The sequence below is a fragment of the Nuphar pumila genome, chromosome 5 (genome assembly GCF_984573655.1).
Source record: "Nuphar pumila chromosome 5, dmNupPumi1.hap1.1, whole genome shotgun sequence".
Classification (NCBI taxonomy): Eukaryota; Viridiplantae; Streptophyta; class Magnoliopsida; order Nymphaeales; family Nymphaeaceae; genus Nuphar; species Nuphar pumila.
The window spans coordinates 54,271,200-54,292,019 of NC_143253.1; the positions used below are offsets into that span (position 1 = coordinate 54,271,200).

General features: G+C 41.3%; 1 protein-coding gene across 2 annotated transcripts in view; it reads right to left on the reverse strand.

Annotated features, from left to right (window-relative positions):
• The window catches only part of LOC149837617 (putative protein S-acyltransferase 22), a 32,813-nt gene extending 14,161 nt beyond the window's left edge, over positions 1–18,652 (reverse strand). Inside the window, exons 1-2 of one of the 2 annotated variants that reach the window (XM_090006149.1) lie at positions 18,344–18,652; positions 18,108–18,221 (exon numbers count right to left, since the gene is read on the reverse strand). In XM_090006149.1, coding sequence (XP_089862275.1) covers positions 18,108–18,221; positions 18,344–18,385 — 156 coding nt within the window. In that variant the 5' untranslated portion in view covers positions 18,386–18,652. The remainder of the gene's footprint in view (positions 1–18,107; positions 18,222–18,343) is intronic. The other variant, XM_090006150.1, reaches the window with a different exon arrangement.
• Between the last annotated feature and the right edge of the window lie 2,168 nt (positions 18,653–20,820).

Consider the following 20,820-nt stretch of genomic DNA (forward strand, 5'->3'; position numbering starts at 1 on the left):
GTGTGTGTGTGTGTGTGTGTGTGTGTGTGTGTGTGTGTGCGTAGAGTGAATACCGAGAATTAGCATCTGTGTCTGCATGTATCTATGTATGAATAAATGTGTGTGTAGAGTGAATACAAATGGTAAAATAGAGAAGATGCAAGAATTCCTGTATGATATATTCTTTGTGGTTGTGGTCTTGTAATGCTGTTATTATTACAAAATAATGAAAAGGATTAAGGCTGATCCCTTGTGACCTACTTTGTATAGTTGTGTCTAGAGTCGGTTTTGCTTTGGTTGAGTCATGATGTAAGTGTTGAGTCACTTAACTCTTTCTCCGCGCTACCCTTGTACTTTGGTTCAGGTTGATCAATACCCTGAAGGGTTAGCCTGTAGATCAAAACTGAAATGAGTGTGGGCAAAATAGTGAATGAATGCAAATGCGTTGAGCTTTCTTTGTTCACCCTCGTTGTGATTACCTTCAAGTGATTGCAATTTCTCTCCCGCTTTTCTCTTTCGCTCTCTTGCATTCTCTATACTCAAAGCTTCCGCAACGGCAAGCGAGCGACCGGAAAGGCTTGCGACGATAAAGAAAGACCGTCGCGCCGCACTGGCCTGTTGAAGAAATAAGCCCGTGACAAGTGGTACCTGAGCCCGTTCTCGAACTGAGAAAGGGACTCAAGAGTCGGTGTCAAGAGACGCGCCGACAGACTGCGATTTATGAGCAAGACATCGTGGTGCCCCAATACAACTTGCGAAGCACCAAAGGTAAGGCAATCACCGAGACCGAGGAGATGGGTTCACCCCGGGGCCATGAGCAAATGGACGAGACTATTAATAGATTGGTGGCTGATGTGACTTCGCACGAAAAAGCGATTTCACGGGCAGTTGAGTCGTTCGGAGTAATGGACGACGAGGTAACAAGCCTGCAAGAGCAGGTGAACTTGTTGGTGAGACAGGTTACGTCGCTGACCACGACAATGACCGCCCTGCAGATTTAAGTAGGGGAGCTTCAATTGAAGAACCGCACATTGCAGCAGACAATGACCCTAAATGGTGGAAATGACGATAGGCCATCAAAGATAGATGAGACAGCAAGGTCATTGAGAATTTTTTGTTCCAGATGGAAGACTATCTGGATATTCAGAATGTACTGGCCGAAGATCTCAGGGTGAAGGTTGCAGCAAATCTGCTTGACGAAGATGCCATAGCCTGGTGGAGACAGAAACGTAGCGACATGGAAAGAGGGCATTGCGTAATAGATACTTTTGAGGCCTTCAAAACTGAGCTATGAAACTACTTTATGCCACAGAATGTACAACGCCAAGCATATCGGATGGTGTCGGAATTGAAGCATACTAGAGCCTTGATAGATTACATCAGGACGTTCCAGAAACTCATGTTGGACGTACCCAATATGTCAGATGAAAACAGACTCAACTGGTTTATTGTGGGACTACAGCCGTGGGCACAGTCTGAAGTGGAAAGGAGCAATCCCGAGACTTTGGAAGAAGCATATATGACAACCGAGCGCCTAGTGGATACTCCGCGCAAGACCTTCACTCCATCGACCAAGGCCAGAAAGAAGTCGGACCATAGAGGCAAGAAAGAGGATCGGCGTTGTGAGAATCTGCTCTGGAACCTGTGGAGAAAAGAGAAAGAGAATAGAGGAAGAAAGGGACTGCGGCTGTCACGATTTCTGTTAAAGAAATTGTGACCTAAACATCATATTAATATGCAAGTGTACAATATGGGTCTGGATCTGTTATAATGTACGGACCTAAAAGAAAGAAATAAAAAAAAAATGTACATACAATGGATGGATGCAGGTCGGGTCTCGAGTCTTGATATCCAGACCCGACACCCGTACACCTAAAACACCTTTTTCACCTCCCCTCAAGTTGATCATGGTTTTGAACCATGAACAACTTGTCTTTAAGCATTCAAAAATGATCTTTTGTCAGGCCCTTTGTAAATATGTTTGCAACTTGTCTTTCAGTGTTGACAAATTCAGGCTCGATCTCTTTTCTTCAACTTTTTGTCTTACAAAATGTTGGTCGATCTCAATATGCATAGCATGACTGTGGTGTACTGGATTGAATGACATGTTGAGAGCACTTTGATTGTCACACAACAAGGTAGAGCGAGAGATCGTTTCTCCTAGTTCAGTTAGGAGATGCCTGACCCACGTGGCTTCGGCAGTAGCTACAACCATGGATCTATACTCAGTCTCAGTGCTTGATCTAGTAACAACCTTTTGTTTTCTCCTGCTCCAAGAGACTAAATTCCTTCTAATAAAGATACAATATCCTGATGTAGATCTTCGTTCATCAGGATCCCCTGCCCAGTCTGCATCACAATATACAGTAAGTTCGCGCTCATTCTTGCCCGACGACTACGGTGAATATATCAATCCATCCCCAATGGTCCCTTTCAGATATCTAAGAATCCTCTTAACTGCTTCCATATGTCCAGTACGTAGGGCATGCATAAACTGAGACACTTGATTGACTGAATAAACAATATCAGGACGAGTGAATGTGAAATACTGCAACATTCCTATGAGACTGCGATACCGGGTGGGATCCTCATACAGATCTCCATCATGAATGCCAAGTTTTTGGTGAAGTACACTTGGAGTTTCTAGAGGCTTGCAGTCTTTTATACCTGCCTTGCTGAGAACATCTATTGTGTACTTGTGCTGAGTGAGGGTTAAACCATAAGCCTGGTTATCAACTTCTACACCAAGAAAATAGCGCAGGGCACCAAGATCTTTCATTTTAAACCTCTGACCGAGTAGATTTTTAACTTCCTTGATGTGAGCTTCAGAGTTTCCTGTGATGACAATATCGTCAACATAAATTAACAGTAGGGTGATCACTTCCTGACCTCTAAAAATGAATAATGAGTGATCCAGTAGAGAGCGTGAAAATCCATGCTTTTGAATCTCAAGCGAGAAGCTTTCAAACCAAGAGTGAGATGCTTGTTTTAGACCATACATAGCTCTTTTTAGCCTGCACACATGAGTTTTACAATTTTGCTCTTGATATCCAGGGGGTTGTTCCATATATACTTCCTCCAAATCCCCATACAAGAATGCATTTTTTTATATCAAACTGACTCGGCTTCCATCTATGTTCAACAGCTAAGGAAAGAATAATTTGAATCGTTCTCATTCTCACCACCGGGCTGAAGGTCTCATCATAGTCTTGCCCTGCTTCTTGGGTAAACCCTTTTGCCACCAATCTTGCCTTGTATTGCTCAATAGTTCTATCTAGTTTATATTTAATTTTGTAGACCCATTTGCATCCGACAACATTTTTATCAGATGGTCTGGAAACAATTTCTCAGGTTCCACATTCATGTAACGCTTGCATTTCATCATTCATGGCTTCTACTCATTTGGTAGAAGTGGTTGCCTGATAGTACATAATAGGTTCATCTTCCTTGTTGAGAGCAGTTAAAAAGAGCTGAAAATCCAAAGAGACGTTATAGCTGACCCACCTATCAATAGGGTGTCGTATGTGATTTGATCTTCTGACCTCAAGAGTGTGAGAGGAAGTAGGATTGTCTGCTGGGGCGCGATTTAGAAGGCTTGACGTTGTTGTTCTCTGTCTAGAATAAGAGATGCCCTTGTATCTCCCAGGTACCGAGGATGGTACTTCTTCCTCATTCTGTGATCCCGATGTCCCAGTGGTCTCAAACATTTCTTCTTTTTGCCTCACACAATCAATAGAACAGTCTTCATTTGAACTAGCAAAAAGTTCTGAATTCAGCCAAGGATAATAAACTTCAGTTGTGTTAGAGGGCATTTCCGTTGTGTCAGCATCAAAATTCTGCTCAGCAGAGACAATATTTCTTGAGATTCTGATGCGTCTGTTGATAGGATCATAACACCTATATCCTTTGTAGTCATCTGCGTAACACACAAATCTAAACTTCTGAGCCTTGTCCTGAAACTTGTTTCTCAAGGACAGATCAATGTGCACATAACAAACACATCCAAAAGCACGCAAATCATGATAACTAGGATGAGCTCCAAAAAGGCAGTAATAAAGAGACTTGTTTTCCAGAACAACCATAGGCAGTCTATTTATCACATGTACGACAGAATGAAAGACTTCTGTCCACAAATTGATGGGAAGGTTAATGTCATGCAGCATACTCATGGCACTTTCAACGATATGTCTATGTTTTCGCTCAGCAATCCCATTTTGCTGAGGAGCGTATGCACAGGACACCCTTCTTCCTATCCCATTATTTTGGAGAAAAGAAATAAAGTCACTAGATGAGAACTCCCCACCTCCATCACATTGGAAAAATTGGATGGACTCAGAGAATTGATTTTTTACTAAGGAAAGAAAGTTTTGGAACAAAAAGAAAACTTTCGACTTATTTTTTATGAAATATATCCAGGTGTATCAAGAATAGCTATCAACAAAGATTAGGTAGTATCTGCTTCCAGAGCCAGAGGCAACTGGGGTTGGTCCTCATACATCAGAACATATTATTTCTGTTGAGATTAAAGAGTTTTTAAGTTTAAGGTTTCTTAAAAGTAGGTTATTTGATATTTCTTGTTTAATGAGGGACTCGTATGTAATTTTTATATTTGGCCTCTCTCTATTTAACATAGAGATTAGCCCCTAATCAAAGTTAACGTGTTTTCTCATTTCACAGTCGTTTCTCTCTCTCTCTCTCTCTCTCTCTCTCTCTCTCTCTCTCTCTCTCTCTCTCTCTCTGCCTAGATTCCTATGCATCTCATCGAAACATCTACATGGTATCAGAGCGGTAGATCTCGGGAGCGTGATCGATCGTGATCGATCTACACCAACGAAAAGAAAAAGTTGGAACCAGGTGTGCACATTTATTTTTTTTGCATAGATCTGATAACAGATCTGGTGTCTGACTAAGGTCATGACCCAGATCTGTCATCAGATCTAAGAGACACGGTGACTGCGTGTCTTCAGGTGGTCTCTTGCCGTGATTTTTTGTTGTAACCCCTGTCAGTGTTGGATCTGGATGTGAAAGGTGGTCTCTTGTCGTAACCCCTGTGTTGTGGAGTTTTTTTAAGCTGTCGTGATATCTGTGTCTGGGAGCAGCTGTCGTGATTTTTGTGTTTGGGAGCAGCTGCCGTAACCCCTGTGTTGTGGAATTTTTTTTAAGTTGTCGTGATTTCTGTGTCTGGGAGCAGCTGTTGTGATTTCTGTGTCTGGGAGCAGCGGCCGTAATTTTTTTTATGCTCATATTATCTTTGGTTGTGAATCTGGATGCCGAGTTCGACATGGTTCTGTTCTTCTCAGATCTCATTTCCTGTGTTGTTTTTGTGGTCGTGAACCTGGATGCCAAGTTTCGACGTGGTTCAAGTTTTTTTTTTCAGATCTCATTGCCTGATCTGATCTTATTTCTGTTTTTGGTTAAATAACCCTGTGTAGTTGTGAAAGAAGTTGTCGTATGAGGGTGAAATACATTGTTTTTCTTTGCTGACGTGATTTTATCCCTGATGTGGGTTGAACAGCTTTGGGTAGTCGTGGAAATTGACTGACACAAGATTATGAAATATGTTGCTCTTATGTTAGTTGGCTTGTGGTTGATGAACATTAAAATTGTTTTAATCATAAGTGATTAAGAGAGTGAATTTGTTTCCTTTTGCAGCAGTTTTAGCATCAAATATCTCATTCCCTGTTAAGTATTATTCATTATGGGTGATGTTTAGAAATTTGATTCCAAAAATGAGAATATTGGGGAATATAAGGCATTTGCAAACCCCTTTGTGTATGGTTCTTTTGTGAGATTGAATGAAACAAACTATGCCAGGTGGTCCAGAACGTTTATGATGTCGGTATCTGGATATCGTAGAAAACATATTTTGTTGGAAAATGAACCAAATGAAAAGGTGGGAAAATATATTACTTGGGACGAAGATAATGACATTATATTGTCATGGATCATGAATAGTGTCGAACCTCATATTGCAGATGGTCTAATTTACTATAATACAGCCAAAGATGTGGGACAATCTTCGAGATACGTACTCACAATAGACTAATGTGAGTCGTATCTTGCAAGTCGAACAGGAAATATATAATTTACAGCAGAGAGATCAGACCTTGGCCCAGTACTATGCCTCCGTCAAAGCTGCGTTTGAAAGACTCAATGCTCACAAACCTCTTTGTTGTTCGAAACACAAGGATCATCAAGAACAGACTATGGTTGCTCGGTTTCTCACTGGTTTATCTTCTGAATTCTCTGTTGCAAAAGTCCAAATGATAACTGGATCTGATGTACCTACTCTTGCTGATGCATACAATCGTTTGAGTAGACTTGTGATCTCTCTTCCACAATCTCATCCTGTGTCCTAGTCATCTGCTCTCGCTGTCTCATCTGGTTATGGGCATGGAAATATTCAGAGTATCAGAGGACGAGGTCGTGGCAGAGGTATAAGAGGCAGAGGAAAACTTCAATGTACATTCTGTAGAAAATCTGAACATTTAGAAGATCGCTGCTGGGATAAGCATGGCCGACCTTTTTTTTCTTCATCAAAGTCAAATGCTCCAAAAGCAAATGTTACTACACTAGAGGTAACAAATGCACATGATAATACCTCTGCAAGTGACAATATAACCCTCAGTCGAGCAGAATATGATGAGCTGATAGCTCTTCGCCCTTCGAGCTCCTCCTCTCCTGTAGTTGGTGTTGCCTACTCAATAGGGAATGATAGTAAGTGGATTATTGACTCTGGTGCATCCAGACATTTGTGTGGAAATTCATTTTTCTTTTCAGATCTAAAGGATATTAATGTTCATCGAGGAGTCTCATTAGCTGATGGGAGTTCCTCACCAGTTGTTGGTCAGGGAAATGTTTCTATATCCTCCTCCTTACAGTTGAAAAATGTTCTGCATGCTCCAAATTTTCCTCAAAGTTTACTCTCTGTTAGTTGTCTTACTAAAGAACTAAACTGTAGAGTCATATTTGATCCGATGGGTTGTCATTTTCAGGATTTATTGACGGGGAAGAAGATTGGTGGAGGCTATGAAGAAAATGGAGTCTACTACCTACATCATCCAGTAGGTAATGTTTATGCTCCAGTGGAACACTACTCCAGTCCTGTTCAGTGGCATCGTCGTTTTGGTCATCCTTCATTGTCAAAGCTTCGTTATGTCTTTCCTCAAATTTCTTCTACTACATCATTGCAGTGTGAAGCATGTCAGTTGGGCAAGCATCATCGAAGTTCGTTTTCTTCGAGTCAGAGTCAGTCCAGTCATAAAGTTTTTGAACTTCTTCATGCAGATGTATGGGGTCCTAGTAAAATTCCTACTAGGACTCAGTGTCGATATTATCTTGTTATTGTTGATGACTTTTCTAAGTTGTCGTGGGTGTTCTTAATAAAAGAAAGATCTGAAGTTCCAAGTATTATCAAATCCTTAATTCTTGAAATAAAAACTCAGTTTGAATTTGTTGTCAAGATTGTTCGCACTGATAATGCTCTTGAGTTTAAATCAAAAGTCATGTTACAATTTTACCAAGATCATGGCATCCAACCCCAAACTACATGTGCCTATTCATCTCAGCAAAATGGTGTGGCTGAGCGAAAACACAGGCACCTACTTGATGTTGCACGGACCCTTATGATACAATCCAATGTTCCTGCGGTATATTGGGGTGATGCGATTATCACTGCTTGTTATTTGATCAATCGCATGTCTTCATCTTCTGTGGGAGATCGAATTTCATTACATATCCTAAAACCTAATGCCCAACTCTTCCCTTTCTCACCTAAAATATTTGGATGTGTTTGCTTTGTACACAAACTTGGCCCTGACCGTGATAAACTAGCTGCTCAAGCTACAAAATGCATATTTATAGGTTATCCAAAAAATCAAAAAGGATATCGATGTTATGATCCAATTTCTCGCCGAGAGTATGTCAGTGTGGATGTATCTTTCTTGGAATCCATTCCATATTACTCTAGTACTGGTTCCCAGATGCAAGTTGATCCAACTGAGTTTTTTCTATTACCTATACCTCCTTTTCCTTTGGAGTATGTGCCCTCATTACCGAACCAAACTTCATCTTCTTCACGATTTAATAATCCTTCATTGGTATATGTGCGTAGAGCTCCACCTCCTCTAGTGCCTTCATCTTCTTCTTCTCCTGAGGTAAGTACTACTGACAACAGTGATCTTCATGATGATGATAACAGGCCAATCGCTCTACGAAAGGGGACTCAACAATGTACCTTATATCCCATATCTCATTTTGTGTCCGATGTCAGAATTGGAAATCAGATGAAAACCTTTATTTCAGCCTTATCTGCTGAAACTATTCCTCTGAACTATCAACAGGCAGAGCTAGATAACAGGTGGAAGTTGGCTATGCAAGAAAAAATGGATGCTTTATTGTCTCAGCATACATGGGATCTAGTTGATTCCCCAGTGGATGCTGACATTGTTGGATGCAAATGGGTATATACAATAAAGTACAAATCAGATGGTTCTATTGAAAGGTACAAGGCCAGACTAGTAGCAAAAGGGTATACTCAGACATATGGTATTGATTTCTTTGAAACCTTTTATCCTATTGCACGGATGGGCACCATTCGTCATGTTCTCTCAGTAGTTGTTCATCATAGTTGGAGTTTGTGTCAATTAGATGTGAAAAATGCATTTCTATATGGGGATCTATCTGAGACTGAGACAGTTTACATGCAACAACCTCTTGGCTTCGAGGTAGAGGGGGAGTGTCAGAAGGTGTGTAGATTGAGAAAGGCAATATATGGCTTGAAACAAAGTCCGCGTGCATGGTTTCAAAAGTTGTTTGAAGTGATGTCGTGTTTTAGCTTTAATAGGTCAGCAGCAGACCATACATTATTTATTAAGAAAACCAACTCAGGTATAGTTGTTATGGTGGTATATGCGGATGACATCATTCTTACAGAAGATGATGTGAAAGATATTGAAGCCACAAAGGCTCATCTTCAAAAACACTTTGTTACAAAAGACATCGGCTCACTTAGATATTTTCTGGGTATAGAAGTTGTCAGGAGTCATGAAGGGATGGTTTTGTCCCAACGGAAGTATGTTCTTGACTTATTAAAGGAAACTGGAATGTTGGGAGCTAAACCAGCTAATATCCCCATGGACCATAAAGTTCAGTTGTTTGAAGAAGGGTCGAAACCCGTTGACAGCAAAAGCTATCACTCACTAATAGGGAAGCTACTATATGAAACTGTGACCAGGCCGGATATTGCTTTAGCAGTAAGCAAAGTTAGCCAATTTATGGACAAACCAACTGAGGTACACTGGAATGCAGCTATAATGATTCTCAGGTATTTAAAATCCTCTCCTGAAAAGGGTTATTATTCAAGAAAGGTGGAACTATGAATATAGTGGCTTACTCTGATGATGACTATGCAGGATCTGTAGTGGATAGAAAATCTACCACAGGATTCTGTGTGTTTTTGGGAGATAACCTAATTTCATGGAGAAGTAAGAAGCAAAATGTGGTTGCTAGGTCTAGTGCAGAATCAGAATATAGGGCCATGGCCCAAACAACTGCTGAATTAATGTGGGTTCGTACGGTTCTGAATGATCTTCAGGTGAAGGTTTCCTCTCCTATGACCATGATGTGTGATAACAAGGTCGCCACATATATAGCAAACAATCATGTCTTTCATGAGAGGACAAAGCATATTGAGGTTGATTGCCACTATGTAAGAGATATGGTTCAAGCTGGTCATATCACTACCAAATATCTAAAGTCTGAGGACCAAGTTGCAGATATGTTTACAAAGCCTCTTGCTAGACCAAATTTCTCAAAATGCTGTGACAAGTTGAGCATAATCGATATCTATACTCCAGCTTGAGGGGGAGTGTTGAGATTAAAGAGTTTTTAAGTTTAAGGTTTCTTAAAAGTAGGTTATTTGATATTTCTTGTTTAATGAGGGACTCGTATGTAATTTTTATATTTGGCCTCTCTCTATTTAACATAGAGATTAGCCCTAATCAAAGTTAACGTGTTTTCTCATTTCACAGTCGTCTCTCTCTCTTTCTCTGCCTAGGTTCTTGTGCATCTCATCGAAACATCTACAATTTCAAAAGGTTTTGAAGCTCTCTTATTAATGAAATGAAAAGGCAATACATGACTTTTGCATAAAAGACAACTGGAACACTTCTGATTTTTCTCATCCCCATTGAGACTTTCTTTTGGAATGAGATTATTTGAAACAAGTTTCTCAATAAAATGACTCCCACAATGTCATAATCGACTATGCCATAAGAAAGGCTTATTACATTTAGAAATACTAAAAACATTTGCAGAATGATGGGAACACGACTCTAATGAAGACTTCGAATCCAGATGAGCAGGGCGAACGAAATGGCATGGAGCTTCTTCAAAGACATACATATTGCGTTGCCTTTTTCCTTCAGCGAATGTTTCCCTCGTGCGAAGGTCCTTGACCTGCACAGAGAAGGGAGTGAATTCGACTGAAGCATTATCATCAACAAGTTTAGAAACAGAAACAATATTTTTCTTGATGTTGGGAGCATGAAGGACATCAAAAAGTTCAAGAGTAGAATGTGACATGAGAATGACAGTTTTTCCAACATGAGAGATAGGATGGTGGGATCCATCGTCGGTGACAATTTTACTTTTGCCAAAATAAGGAATAGGGTTAGAAAGTTTACCTGCATCACCAGTCACGTGAGTTGCTGCCCCTGAGTCAACAAACCAAGTGCCTTGATCATCCTGCTTTAACTTCAATTCTGACAAGACAGATATCAGCAGATCTTTAATCTCTCCATTGTCTCTGATATTGGTGGACTTTCTTTTGGGTTCTGTCTGTGTAGCCTTTCCTTTATTCTCTGGATTGTGCCAACAATTTGCCTTGATATGCCCCTTTTTGTTGCAAAGGAAGCAAGTGGGAATGGAACTTTGTCCCTGTGTATGAGTCAACATATTTAGGGTGGGAAGCAATCCACGTCCTCCGTGTCCAATTCGCCCTTATCCCCCTCATCCTCGTCCTCGACCGTAAGTCACCCCTGTGGCAAAAACTTCTTGGGAATTTGTATGAACATGAGCTCCTTCAGAAAAACCCTTCAGAGTCATTTCGTACTGAATTAATTTAGCTCGCAGCTCATCAAAAGTAGGAAGGGCAGGCAGACACAATAGTGAGGTGACGATCATATTATAGTCAGGTCCCAATCCACTCAGAGTTTGTTGCACCATATCACTGTCACTCATGGCACATCCTATAACTGCAAGTTGGTCTGTGATAGTCTTCATCCTATTAAGATATTCCATGATGGTCATAGAATCTTTTCTCAGTAGCTGAAATTCTCTCTTGAGAAAAACCATCCTTGCTTGTGAAACTTGTGAATACGTCTGAACTAAACTCTCCCATAGCTGCAGGGTAGTGCAATTATCGGGGATTGCAACAAGAACCTCTTGAGACAACATAGAAGTGATGTAGCAACTACTGATTGATCTTTCCTTTCCCAGTTGAGATATTTTACATTTTTGACATACACAATTGAACTCGCCCCCTTATCATCTTTCTATTCTCGCGTAACGAATTCTAGCGGGACTGGAGTGGTTCCATCCAGGTGACCTAAGAGACCTTGGCTCCTTATAAAAAGAATAATTTGTCTCATCCAAATCAAGAAGGTTGAGGTGTTCAACTTTTCGGAAACGAGTTGGTTGAGAAAGCTTGAAGAAAGACTTGATTGAGAAGAATGAGAATCCATGGAGAAAGTAAAATTAACAAGGGTGATCAAAAAAGTGCTCAGTCTTTTGCCAGAGAAGTTTGCTCAGGCTTTTTTTTTTGCGGCTGGGTAACCCTTAAAACTGGCAATCAGAGGTTGTCAGATTTAAAGGGGAATCAGACCTAAGTTTTCCCTTGCACTTTTATAAGATTTGAAATTGACGTAAAAAAAGAAAATTTTACACTTTGAATCAGAGTGATAATCTAAAGGTCTTTTCAGTTGTGGCAACGCAAGAATAGACACTTGAAAAGGGATGAGGATCAGGTTTAAAAACGTTGTCACACAGCAAATACCTACAGCAAGAGGGCTTAGTATCTCATATCTGACGCAACTTTGTTGTCAGATTTGGATACGCAGGGTAGATGCAAAGAATGATTTGCTTTGAACCTCACCGAGGATATGGCATTGGATAGAAATGATTGGAGGAGAAGGATTCATGTGGAAGACCCAGAATGATTTTCTTTTTTGGTTCATATCGCCGACCCCAATTGTTTTGGGATGAAGGCGTAGTTGTTGTTGTTGTTGTTGTAGGGTAGATGCAAAGAGGGGAATGTGCAAAAACAAAAGTATGGTTGGTGCACAAGATCTGGAAATACCAGGAGAAAGGGGGAAGGAGGAATCGGGTTTTACGTGAAGGGAATCGGGGTTTCACGTGGATGGGTGAATCGATTTCAGCGATCCACGTGAAAAGGAATTTCTTTTTCCCTTTTTTGATGCACAGGGTTTCCGTGAATATTGATTCACGTTATCAGACCCACGTGGGTATGAGTTCACTAGAGGAGAATCAGAAAAAAGATGAGGAAACGAGAGGTAGAAAGAATTAAAGGAATCTGAGAAAGAGAAGACCTCAAACCTCTGACCGGTCGGTCGCACCTTTCGGAAGCCTCTTCAACCCTAGACAGATCTTCGCTCTGATACCATGTGAGAATCTGCTCTGGAACCTGCGGAGAAAAGAAAAAGAGAATAGAGGAAGAAAGGGGTTGTGGCTGTCACGATTTCTGTCAAAGAAATCGTGACCTAAACATCATATTAATATGCAAGTGTACAGTATGGGTATGGATCTGTTATAATGTCCGGACCCAAAAGAAAGAAATAAAAAAAATTTGTACATACAATGGATGGATGCAGGTCGGGTCTCGAGTCTTGATATCCAGACCCGACACCCGTACACCTAAAACACCTTTTTCAGGCGTGACAATAAGGGTGAGGCGTCGACCCAACACCACTTCAACAAGAAGCAGAATTACAAGAATTACAACAACGACAACAAAGGGCAGGTTGTGACTTGTCAGTTCTGAGGCGATAAGCATATCGCAAGGCAATGTCCAAAGCGCCTCATGAAGGACGACAGACAAGCCAACGTGGTACAAGCAGAGAGTAGTGATACCGAGGTCGTGCAGCCCAGAATGAGAGCCATGCAGACCATAAACGCGTCAGAAGTTGTCCAGTAGAAAGCATACCGATGAGCAAAGAACTCATGTACTTGGAAGTCATTGTGAATGAGAAGTCTACTATGACAATGGTAGACTCTGGGGCCACACATAACTTCGTCTCGCGGGAAGAAGCGGAGCGATTGGGCTTGAAGCTCGGGCCAAAGCGAAGGACCATCAAGACGGTGAACTCTGAGGTCAAGCCCATCCTTGGTGAAGCAAGAAATATGGCTATCCAAATTGAGAGTTGGGCCAGCAAAGCCAACTTCTAAGTGGTGTTCCTGGATAATTTTCGGATGATTTTGGGCATGGAGTTTCTTTGCAGCCAGAATATAATGATGTTGTCGAAGGTGAACTCATTGACAGTCATGGGGTCGAACTCTTCGCACACGATACAGTGTCTTACTCTTTGAGGCAAGACCTCAATGTTGTCTGTTATGCGACTGAAGAAGGGTGTCAAGCAGGGAGAGCATACATTCTTAGTTGTTGTGCGCACCGAAGAAGGGAAGGTTGGAGCAACAGTGCCACCGACCCTTACCCCACTGTTGGCGGAGTTTGAAGAAGTAATGCTCTTGGAACTGCCGAAGCATCTATCGCCGAGACGCGAGGTCGACCACATGATTGAGTTGACCCCGAGTGCAAAGCCCCCTGTCATGGTCCCTTATCGCATGGGACCGACTGAATTGAAGGAGTTGCACAGGCAGCTGGACGAGATATTAGAAGCAGGCATCATTCGTCCTTCAAAAGCACCCTTTGGCACTCCTGTGCTCTTTCAGGTGAAACATGACAGCTCCAAACGGCTATGTGTGGATTACCGTGCGTTGAATAAGGTCACGATGAAGAACAAGTATTTGTTGCCACTGATAGCGGACTTGTTCCATCAACTAGGCAGTGTCCAAGTCTTTTCGAAGTTAGATTTGTGATCGGGTTACTGGCAAGTAAGGATTGCATATGGTGACAAGGCAAAGACAATTTGTGTCACTCGCTACGGTGCCTATGAATTTCTGGTGATACCATTCGGGTTGATGAATGCTCCAGCCACATTCACGACATTGATGAACAAGATTTTCTACCCTTACTTAGACAAGTTTGTGGTAGTATATCTTGATGACATCGTGATCTACAGCAACAGCATGGAGGAACATGTCGAGCACTTACGAACAGTGTTTCAGGTGCTGAACAAGAATGACCTTTATGTCAAGCGAGAGAAGTGTCTCTTCGGACAGGAGGAGATCAGCTTCCTAGGCCATGTTGTGGGGCGTGGTTTGCTGCGCATGAACGGGCAAAAGATAAGAGTCATCCAAGAATGAAATCCGCCAACCAAAGTGACAGAGTTGCGGTCATTCCTTGGCTTGGCAAACTACTATCGATGGTTCATCGAAGGTTACTCACTCATTGTTGCACCCCTCACGGATTTGCTGAAGAAGAATCGGGTATGGCTCTGGATAGGAGCTTGCCAAGATGCCTTCGATGGCTTGAAGAAAGCCTTGGTGAGGGAACCTGTGTAGCGGTTGCCGCACCACACAAGACCCTTTGAAGTCCATACAGATGCTTTAGACTTCGCCATCGGCAGAGTTATCATGCAGGAGGGACATCTGATTGCTTACGAGAGTCGGAAGTTAAAGGATGCTAAGATGCGCTACACTGTGCACGAACGTGAAATGACAGCCATCGTGCACTGTCTCAGGACCTGGCGACACTATCTTCTAGGTGCCCAGTTCATCGTCAAGATGGACAATGTCGGCACGAGCTATTTTCAGACGCAGAAGAAGCTGACGCCCAAGCAAGCTCGATGGCAAATGTTTCTTGTAGAGTTTGATTTCGCTTTGGAGTATAAAGTGAAGAAGACCAATATTGTTGTTGATGCCTTGAGTTGCAAGGCGGAACTGGCGACTGCGCTGGCGAAGCCTTCCGAAGTTCACTTGGAGGGTGCATTGCTGGACTGCATCCGCGAAGGTATGCAGCAGGACACAACGACGCAACACCTTGTCTCTCTGACGCATGCGTGAAAGACTAGGCGATTCTGGTTACTGGATGACCTCCTTGTGACTAAAGGGGGACGCATCTTCGTGCCGCGGTGGGAAAGCCTTCGCTGCGAACTACTTAAGGAGTGCCATGATACACTATGGGTCAGTCATCCAGGGCAGGAGTGGACCTTAGCACTCCTTGAGCGCGGCTACTATTGGTCGCAGATGAGAGACGATGTGAAGAGGTATGTGCGAACGTGTCTCGTCTGCCAACAAGACAAGGGGACCAACTAGAAGACTGTCGGTCTCCTTGAGCCTTTATCTATTTCAAAACGTCTTTGGAAGAACATTTTCATGGACTTCATTGTTAGTCTGCCGAAGATAGATGGTTTCAGCTCATCCTGGTGGTGGTGGATCGTTTCTATAAATATGTCACCTTCATCCCAGCTTCCAAGGAGTGCCTTGCAAAAAAGGCTGCAGAGTTGTTCGTCAAGCATGTTGTGAAGCACTGGGGTGTACTAAGAAGCATTGTGAGCGATCGCGATGCTCGCTTCACGGGAAAATTATGACGTGAAGTGTTTCGGCTACTCGGCTCAGATTTGTTGTTTTCAACAAGTTTCCACCCATAGACGGAGCGCATCAACGGACTGTTAGAGCAGTACCTCAGGCACTTTGTTAGTGCCAATCAGAAAGACTGGGTGAAGCTTCTGGACGTGGCCCAATTCTGCTACAATCTTCAGAAGAATGAGTCTTCAGGCCACAGCTCGTTCGAGATAGCCACGGGGCAGCAACCGCTGACTCCGCATACTCTAGCCGCACAAGAGAAAGGAAGGTTATCCTTTGTCTATTAGTTTGTTTGAAACTGGCACGAGCAGACTGAGCTGGCGAAGGCGTTTGTGCATAAGGCGGCTAAGCGAATGAAGAAATGGGTGGACAAGCATCGTCGGCCTGTTGAGTTCCGTGTTGGAGACCAGGTGTTGGTGAAGCTTTACCTGGATCGCATAGGCATCTTCTGTGGGTGGCACCGTGAACTGATCAGGAAGTACGAGGGACCATTCACCATCACCAAGAGAGTAGGCAAGCTGGCGTACAAGCTGGACCTGCCCCCGGACTTCAACGTACACCCGGTGTTTCACCTGTGCAACCTAAAACCGTTCTATACAGACAAGGGAGATCCGGAATATAGCATGCCACAACGTGCTCCTATCTTGCAGAGGGCCCCGGCAACACAACGGATCGAGAAGCGTCTTAGCAAGATCCTTCGTCATAAGGTCAACTACTTGGGCAAAGCAAAGAAGTATCTTGTACAGTGGGAGGAGACAACGGAACTGACGTGGGAGCCAGCATTCCGGATGAAGAGCCGCTATTCAGATGAAGTCAGGGCTTACCATAAAACAGATGGCACCGAGGGCGATGCATGATTTGAAGGGGGGGAGCATGTTCCCTTGTGACCTACTTTGTACAGTTGTGTCTAGAGTCTGTTTTGCTTTACTTGAGTCATGATGTAAGTGTTGAGTCACTTATAACTTTCTCTGGGCCACCCTTGTACTTTGGTTCAGGTTGATCGATATCCTAAAGGTTTAGCCCGTAGAACTGAACTGTAATGAGCCTGGGGGCAAAATAGTGAATGAATGCAAATGCGTTGAGCTTTCTTTGTTTACCCTCGTTTTGATTACCTTCAAGTGATTGCAATTTCTCTCCCTCTCTTCTCTTTCGCTCTCTTGCACTCTCTATACTCAAAGCTTTCGACGGTAAGGAAGGACCGTCGCACCGCACTGGCTTGTTGAAGAAATAGGCCCGTGATAAAGGCATTCAAATAAAGAATACATTTAGTAATATCTCCTCAAAATGCAAGGAATTTTATTGCCGAAATAAGAGATTTTGGCACAATATTAGAGAGATGACACAGATTTGCATTTTTTGTTTAGTCACAGAACACATGTAGTCATTTCTTTATGCAAGGCTTCATTGGACAAAAATAAGAGATTTTGGCACAAACATAGAGAGATGGCATAGATTACCTTACACTAAGCTACCGAAGACTAAACAGAAAGGGGAGAGAAACAGGGAGAAAAAACTAACAAGGTTCCATGTCACAGAGACATGCTACTTTGGTGGTGTGTTTTAATATTCTTCATAGTTTTTTAGTAACATTTCTCTAAAAATGCATTTTATGTAATAAAATATCAAAATAATGTTTTTATTGATTAAAAAAAACAGGCCCTCTCATTCTCTTTATTCTCTCTGTTTTCCCTTCTCTTCTCTTCTCTTCTCTCCCCTTCAATATCCGTCATCTTTCTTCTATATTTGCCATGATTTCACAAGCACATCATACTCCAAATCTAATCTAACCGTAACCCCAGTCAGGCTTGAAAAAATTGTAAAAATTCGCACACACATCGGAATCCAACAGGAACCAACAAAGCAGTCAGCTGGAAACAAAAGATTTTAGGCATTAACATGGAAAGTAACAAAGAAAAAAACTAAATACTCGAGCTATTAACACTAGCCAAATAAATTGAATGAGAAAGAAAGCTATATAGTCGCAACAATCTGCCCCTAAAACTCCAATATGAGTTAGTCAGGGCATGCATTTCTTCTATCTAAACCGAATTTCCAAGCAAAAAAATATATTTTAACTGCATATTCCCGACAGTATGAAACAGCAATTCTATGATGAAATCAAGGTACTCCAGTTGGCAATGGAACGCAGGTGCAGCGATGGACAAAACCAATAGATCATCAATGTACCAAGTTACCATACGCATTGTATACAACTGAAGAAATAACACCAACAACAAACATAGAAGAACAAGAAGCGCGAGAAGATCTAAACAGTGAATACAGGTTGAGACAGAGAGAGAGAGAGAGAAAAAAATCGGTTTATCTTTTCCTACTACAGACATAGAGATAAATATAAGAGAAATAGACAGAGAATAACAGAAAAAAGGGAAGGAAAAGTAACACACCAGAGGGGTGTAGAGGCCCATCACAACGTACTGCAACGTCTTCCCACCAACAAATGGCACAAAGAAGACATAGAATGCAAACCCCAAAGCCAGAAAAACAGCAACAGCGACCACCTAAAGAACAAAAGGTTCTTCCCATCAGGAAAAGAAGAAAACAAGACAAGGGGGAAAAAGAGAAGGATTGATCTTTTCATTTTCTTTCTTTCTTTTTGGTATGATGGTGTTGGTGGTTTCACCTGAAGAGGGTGGTAAGGCAGCTGCCATCCATGTCTCCTCATCTCTTCTCCAAAATCTGAATGTGGGGAAAGGAGAAAAGAAAAAGAAGAGGAGGAAGCAAGAGTGGTGGCTCTGATCAGTGAGAAGATACCAGCATTGTCACGTTACTTGCATCTGAGATGCAAAAGGAGAGGAGCAAGGAGAGTGCACAGAGTGGCGAGCACCACTGACGGTTCTGCGCACCCAAGAGGGAGAGAGAGGTGGATGGTGGCTGGTGAGTGATGTTGGTTCTGCCAATGAAGGCCTATAGTTGAGGCTCATCTGTCTCAGATAGTGACAAAAAAAAAACGGCAAAATATGGGTAGCCAAAAACATGCGAGAAATTGATTTTTTTTTGTTAAATCTAGTGTTTTTTCGGCAAAATCTCAGCAATAAAAAATAAATTAAAAATGTAAAAAAAGTTACAATAAAATATAAAAATATTTAAAACTAAAAAACCACGGTTTTTTCATGATAAATAACCGATAAAAACATAAATATCACGTTGAAAATTCGATATTTATGTTTTTTACGAAAAACTTGTGAGAAATTGAAAATATCCTGAGAAATTACTGTTTTTAACTTTTAGGTAATTTTTCACGATATTTTCACAATATTTTCATAAATCTCCCGAGATTTGTCACTATGCTTTCAAGTCAAGTGAAGTAAGGGGTCTCTCATACATAAATAAATAAACGAAAAAAAAGGAAGTTCTTGAACTCCTCAATTGAACACTTTTAATTTGTGGAGACATCAATCACTGGAACACGTAACTTCTGTTGTTTGTTAGGTCACATGAACTTGATTTGGAGTCATATGAATCAGAATCACAAGATGCCCCTTGCGAACGACTCATTTGCAAACGAGAGTGGATTAGCACCACTCATTTTCTGATGTTCGTTTAACCAATGTGAATAAAGTTTGTTCTGTTATTTGCATGAGAATCCAAATCTCATAAGGCCTTTGTGTGATTTTCTTTTATCAAGATTTTTGGCATTGATTATTAGGAGGGTCCATCATGAAAAATGGATTAGAAGAGCCCCTTTTTCTTCACCAAGAGTTCACATTTTGAATTGTATAAGAGGCTAACACAAAGCTGGCTGCCGAAGAAGAGAAATGATGATTTTTTTTTTATAATAACAATATACAAGGATAATGTTAGTGTAAATCGAAAGCAAAACATTTTAGCTTTGCTTGGATCAGTAAGTCTTAACCAATGTTAATCGACTGACTAGTATCATATCGGCCAGAAATCGATCTGAAAACAAACTGATTCGGCTTATTTTTAAATGTTTTTTAAAATAATTTAAATTATTTTTATTATTTTTGTAACAAGTGTCATCTGCTGGTTAAAAATTGGCATTCAGTTCATAATTGGAATCGGCCAATTCCCTGAATTGTTTTTGAGAATCAATTTAGGGCTCTTAACTGCTAATATAAGGGCTCGTTTGTTGCAAGGAAACATGACATTTTTCATATGAAAAGTCCACGTGGGCCCCATCTTTTCCTTACCATGGATGAAACAAACAGTGAGACAAAAAGGGAGGGAAAGTTCACAGGGGCAGGTGTAAGCCCTAGCTTTTTTCCTTCTTTCCCATGGAAGTCCCTTCACGTTCTCCCCCCTAATGAAGAAGGTGTTTCATGGGAAATCTAGTGTGGCATAAATTTTCAGAATAGTATGGCCTTCTATGAGAAAGGAATGTCCCTTACAATGAACGGGCCCCAAACGAGACAATAGTTGCACATTCAATTTAGTTTATGATTAGCCAGTGAGATTTAATTGGCATTGTGAAAAGTCTGCATATTCGAAAAATAGCTAGAAAATTCAAGCAATGGACTAGTAGTGATTGTAGTATAGCATGGGTATGATAGTAGCCCATAAGTAATCACAACATACTATCATTCAACATATGGAGATTCTAGTGGCATTTTAGTGCATCCTTAAAAACTTTGAGTTTGGTTGACAAGAAAGAAAGAAAAAAAAACAATCATAAAAATGCCACTAAAATCTTCATATATTCTAGTGGAACCGGCCTATATTAATGGACCTCTCCTCTTAGATAGTAAACCCCAAATGAAAGTCCTAGTCCACAAAGAACACCCACCGACACCCGGCTGATTCCAGGAAGAATTGATCCCGAGTAAGATGAGGATCTACCACCTTCCCAAAAAACCGCCCTAATCACTTAGGGAACCATAAAGCACGGTTTTACCTTGATGTTTTTGGTGCTAAAACTATCATGATCAGACGTGCGGTGTTTATGCATCTGTGCTTATTCTTAACCAGGTTGTCATACTAGGAAGTGAAAGCGAAAAATGATACAGGAAGCAAGAAGCAATGCATTTTAAAATATATAAGAAGCGGGAAGCAAGAAGTAAAAAAAGCAATATAAGGATTAAATGGGAATAAAAATAAAAGGCAAATAAAAACTAAAATAAAAGTAACTTCTTAAATTTT